General features: G+C 38.0%; 1 protein-coding gene across 2 annotated transcripts; it reads left to right on the forward strand.

The window, feature by feature from the left end:
* The first annotated feature begins 2 nt into the window (after nt 1-2).
* LOC135126792 (double-strand-break repair protein rad21 homolog) lies at nt 3-4,152 on the forward strand. 2 transcript variants are annotated; one of them, XM_064052932.1, is made up of 12 exons: nt 3-159; nt 262-671; nt 721-904; nt 953-1,118; nt 1,168-1,330; nt 1,377-1,579; nt 1,818-2,038; nt 2,091-2,258; nt 2,311-2,664; nt 2,713-3,042; nt 3,102-3,257; nt 3,310-4,152. In XM_064052932.1, the coding sequence occupies exons 2-12, from the start codon at nt 298-300 to the stop codon at nt 3,433-3,435; spliced, it is 2,445 nt and encodes an 814-aa protein (XP_063909002.1). In that variant the 5' UTR covers nt 3-159; nt 262-297; the 3' UTR covers nt 3,436-4,152. The 2 variants fall into 2 exon arrangements, with proteins under 2 accessions (XP_063909002.1, XP_063909003.1); XM_064052933.1 differs by having other exon boundaries at nt 953-1,091.
* Nucleotides 4,153-4,406: the final 254 nt, after the last annotated feature.

A 4,406-nucleotide genomic window follows, 5' to 3' on the forward strand; every position in this document is an offset into this window, starting at 1 on the left:
TCAGTCGCCATCTTGATGGAAGAATAACAGTAGTGCTTGAGCTTCTGTTTACGTTCCAAATCGTGAAATTTTGGTTTGTTATGGAAATAATCTCCACAGTTCCCGACGAAATCTACTTATTATTGCCTATAATTACTTAATTTCATTGAGGTCGTGCAGGTAATATCCTCATTCCACAAATTTCCGAGAAATAACCATTTCGGCGCCAACGCGCTTGTGTGCAGTACCGTATTGAAATGTAAATAACAATTGAAATTTCAGGAACTGTTTACGGTATTGTGAGTCGAAACCGGAATAATGTTTTATGCTCACTTCGTTTTGGCCAAAAAGGGCCCTTTGGCCCGAATATGGCTCGCTGCTCACTGGGACAAGAAATTAACAAAAGCTCACGTCTTTGAAACAAACATTGAAAAGTCCGTTGATGGCATTCTACAGCCGAAAGTGAAAATGGCTCTAAGAACTTCAGGCCACTTGTTGCTTGGCGTGGTCAGAATTTACTCTCGGAAAGCGAAGTATCTTTTGGCCGATTGCAATGAGGCTTTTGTCAAGATTAAAATGGCATTCCGACCAGGAATGGTCGATTTGCCTGAAGAGCACAGAGAAGCAGCTGTGAATGCGATCACGCTGCCAGAAGTCTTTCACGACTTTGATACAACAATGCCCGAATTAAAGTAGGTTATTCTGTGGGAGAGGTTAGGTTATTGAGTCTTTTGTTTGTAGTGATGTAGATATAGAGGCTCAGTTTAGTTTAAACCAGTCTCGTGCTGAAGAAATTACAATGAGAGAGGATTACGGAAATATTTCTTTAGTGACAAACGATGATGGGTTTGGAGACATGGGATTTGATACAGATGCACCTGATTTAATGAGACATGCTTCAGGTTTAGAACCATCTATGGAACAAGTGAGTGTAGGAATTCACTTGCTTCGTAAACCGATTTTTTTGTTTTAGAGCAATCTTCTGTTCAGTGATGGAGCTGTGTTGGATGGAGTTGGTTTAGACAAAGAACGGGAGCCTGTCCCATCTACATCAGGCACTCAACACGCTACACCCATGGAAATTGATTCAGCCGTCAGGGATGATGGATTTGGTACAAATTTAGATCAAAATATTATCTGTAAGGTTACGGTGGTTATGACTTTATAGTTTTAATGTTTTTCTTTTAGCTGGTGGTTTATTTGAAGGTGGTTTGTTTGATGATGCACCAATGGGGGATGTTCATCCAGTCGATCATACAATACAAGAGTCACAAAATTTGCCGCCACCACCTGACAGTGATGATGATGATATGGATCACTTTGGAGGACCACCGTCTGTTGGTGGACCAAGGTACAATGACAATTATGTTGTACTGTTGCCTACATTTGTGTTTTAGTTCGGATGACTCAAGACCAGCTTCTGCAATAGGAGGACCACCTACTATGCCGTCGCCAGCTCAGACTGCACCATTACAACATCAGGAACAGCTTGTAGAACCACCTGAAGAAGCAGTTAGTACACCTTTGGAACAAACGACTTTGGTACAAAATGAGGAAGAAAGTTTTGCATTGGCACCTGTGGATGCATCTGCGCTCAAAGGTATTTTTCAGAGTTTTTTTTTAATGAATGCAAATAGAATTGTAAAAATTGATTTAGCGTCCGCCATTTAACAATTAAAACTTTTTTCTCTCTTTAAAAAAAATGCTCGAAAAAACATGTTATATTTTCAATCTGAAAGCGAACTAGATTATATAGCATTGCAGTCAGTTAAAAAAAAACTTATCATAGTTGCTAGTGTAAGTGCGTTAATAAAAAATGTAAAATATATATATTTCAGGTTTTACGAAAACAAAACGCAAAAGAAAATTAATAGTTGATGAAGTCAAGAACATATCTGGCGAAGAAATGAAGAATCAGCTTTCTGACACTAGTGATATTGTAACTACCCTAGATCTAGCTCCTCCTACTAAACGTCTCATGCATTGGAAAGAAACTGGGGGTGTTGAAAAATTGTTTGCTCTCCCTGCCAGGCCTATTCCAGCTAGGACATTATTCAAGGTGATCATTGTTTATGATACACACCTAAATCTTACAGCAGTATTTAAAACAGAATTACCAACGTCATCTAACACTGCGAGCAATCGGCACAGAAGATTTCGCGATGTTGGGTGATCCTGACGCGTTAGCTTTGGATCAAGTGAGAGACGTTGAAGAATCTTTGGTAGAAATTCCAACCCCAGCGAAACGGGGCCGAAAACGTAAAATCCAAGAAGATCCTGTAAGTTTGAAGGATTACTTGAAATTTATATATGTGACTGTTGTAATATCAGAGTCGAACGCCGATGCATTCATTAGAAGAACCACCCTCGAGTCTGCCGATTCCACAGGAAGAAAGTTTAGGTTCTTTGATGTCCCAACAATTGCCTCCTCCCGCCCCTTCGCCGTTACCCCAGCAACAAGTGCCGCCTCCGCAAATGATGATGAGCCACGAAGAACCGCCACAGCATGTCAGCATGCCTCCTCCCGCCACTCCTGCCAGTGTTATGTACCCTCCTCAAACACCAGGTTCTGTTCAGTTAGGTTACCCAACGACTCCGGCACCAGCGTTAGGTTTTCCGAGTACGCCTGCGCCGCCGACGCCGCTACACCACATGGAAGAAATGCCTCATTTGCCTCCGGATCAGGTTAACCGTTTTTTGTTGTTGATAATTTATCTAATATCTGCCATTTAGGTTCATTCTATCTTGCAAGAGCAAGAGTCTATGGGTGGGTTAGTACCGCCAATGACGCCGGCATCAGAAGACATTTTAACGCATGCTATTGGAGCACCCACGCCTCATCATGGACAGTTGGATACGAATTTACCGCTGGAGCAACTGGATAGTTTACAGCATCATTTACCTGCTATGGAGAATATGGGATACGATCAAAATAATCAAATGCAGATGGCTAATATGGGTTACGATGAACATTTGCCAGCACAAACTCCAGCAGGAGGGATGTCTGAAAGAGTCCATTCACCTTGGCAGGGTGATTATGATTTCCCTCCTTCTGCTGGTCCAGTAAGTATTTAGATTTGTTTAATCTAAAAATGGGGTGTTAACGGTTATTTTCGTTACAGGCAGAGGAACAACAGCAAGATGAGACTGATGAGCAGTTTGAGGAACGAGTATTAAACAAGAGGGCTTATCAGATGTTCACAGTAGTTAGATCAAAACTTGCAACCACCAATCAAATTACCTTGACAGAAATGTGTTACAAGAATAATAAAAAACAAGTGAGTAATGCATTTATTTTTTCATACGTTTCAATGAAATGTTATTGTTTAGGCTGCACAGAAGTTCTACAGTTTGTTGGTTCTGAAGAAATTCCAAGTGCTGGAACTGGAGCAAGCAGATTCATATGACGAAATATTTGTTTTAAGAGGACCTAAGTTTGACAACCCGGTCTTGTAAATACTGTTTTGACACAATATCAAAAGAATTTATTTCGTGTTTCTTTATATTTTTTGTGTGGCAACACAATGAGGGAACAAATTTGAAAGCTTTTTACACCAAAGTATTTCTTTATTGAATTTACGATTTCTACAAACGCGTTTTATTTTTACAAGTGTACAATTTGTTTGTTTTATGTTTCACTGAAAGTTTCCATAAAAGAAACAAATTCTAGTCTTTTATGTTAATCTTACTTGTTTAAAATGTGACCAGATTTTTTTTGTTCAGTGAATTTTAGAATTATGTAGACTGTGATATTAAATCTACATTTAAATATTATGCGTGTTTAAGATCAGTTAATATGTACATTGTCCATCTATGTTTGACGATAGTTTATTAATGTATGGTTAATTTGAGGACATGATAGAATAATTGTATTTTTTATGGAAATATGTACATAATGTAATTTTATTATGTCCTCCAAATGTTTATATTTTTAACAAGTAAGATACTTGCATCCCCTAACTCATGAATTGTTTAAGGTGAAAATCAGTTTGTATACAAAAATGTTATTTATTTACTATATAGAATATAAATTTTCACGAAGTAATACAATTGAATTTGTATTGCTTACTTTTAGTTATTTCTCTCTCTTTTTGTAAATTGATAGCTTTTAGGTTTAGAAATTCTGTATAAGGTCAAATTTATTAAATAAAGTAATGTTTAATATTGTTATTATACCGATGTTTTTCTGTTCACAAGAACGGAGTAAGAATTTAACTACCATCAGTCAACAACTTTTCAGTTGTTCTGCACTTTTAAGGAATAATGCTACGGTGATCGGTGTTTAAAAGCGTCGTCGATAAAACTCAACAATTTATTTCTCAGTTACTCAGATTTACACGACTAACTATACAGCGATTGTGTACAGAATAATTATTCCGACTGGAATGGATTTGACTAGACTCTACTTCTCCTATTGTCTGGACTTC

This window comes from Zophobas morio, unplaced genomic scaffold (assembly GCF_036711695.1).
Source record: "Zophobas morio isolate AGI-343-1 ecotype UQ-CSIRO unplaced genomic scaffold, CSIRO_AGI_Zmor_V1 ptg000011l, whole genome shotgun sequence".
Lineage (NCBI taxonomy): Eukaryota > Metazoa > Arthropoda > Insecta > Coleoptera > Tenebrionidae > Zophobas > Zophobas morio.

What these genes read in the sequence shown, in the direction of transcription:
- LOC135126792 (XM_064052932.1), top strand. Translation starts at nt 298, where the DNA reads ATGTTTTATGCTCACTTCGTTTTGGCCAAAAAGGGCCCTTTGGCCCGA. An exon ending in CCGTCTGTTGGTGGACCAAG is followed by an intron (nt 1,331 to 1,376) that starts GTACAATGACAA and finishes TTTGTGTTTTAG; the next exon opens with TTCGGATGACTCAAGACCAG. An exon ending in TCCCTCCTTCTGCTGGTCCA is followed by an intron (nt 3,043 to 3,101) that starts GTAAGTATTTAG and finishes TTTTCGTTACAG; the next exon opens with GCAGAGGAACAACAGCAAGA.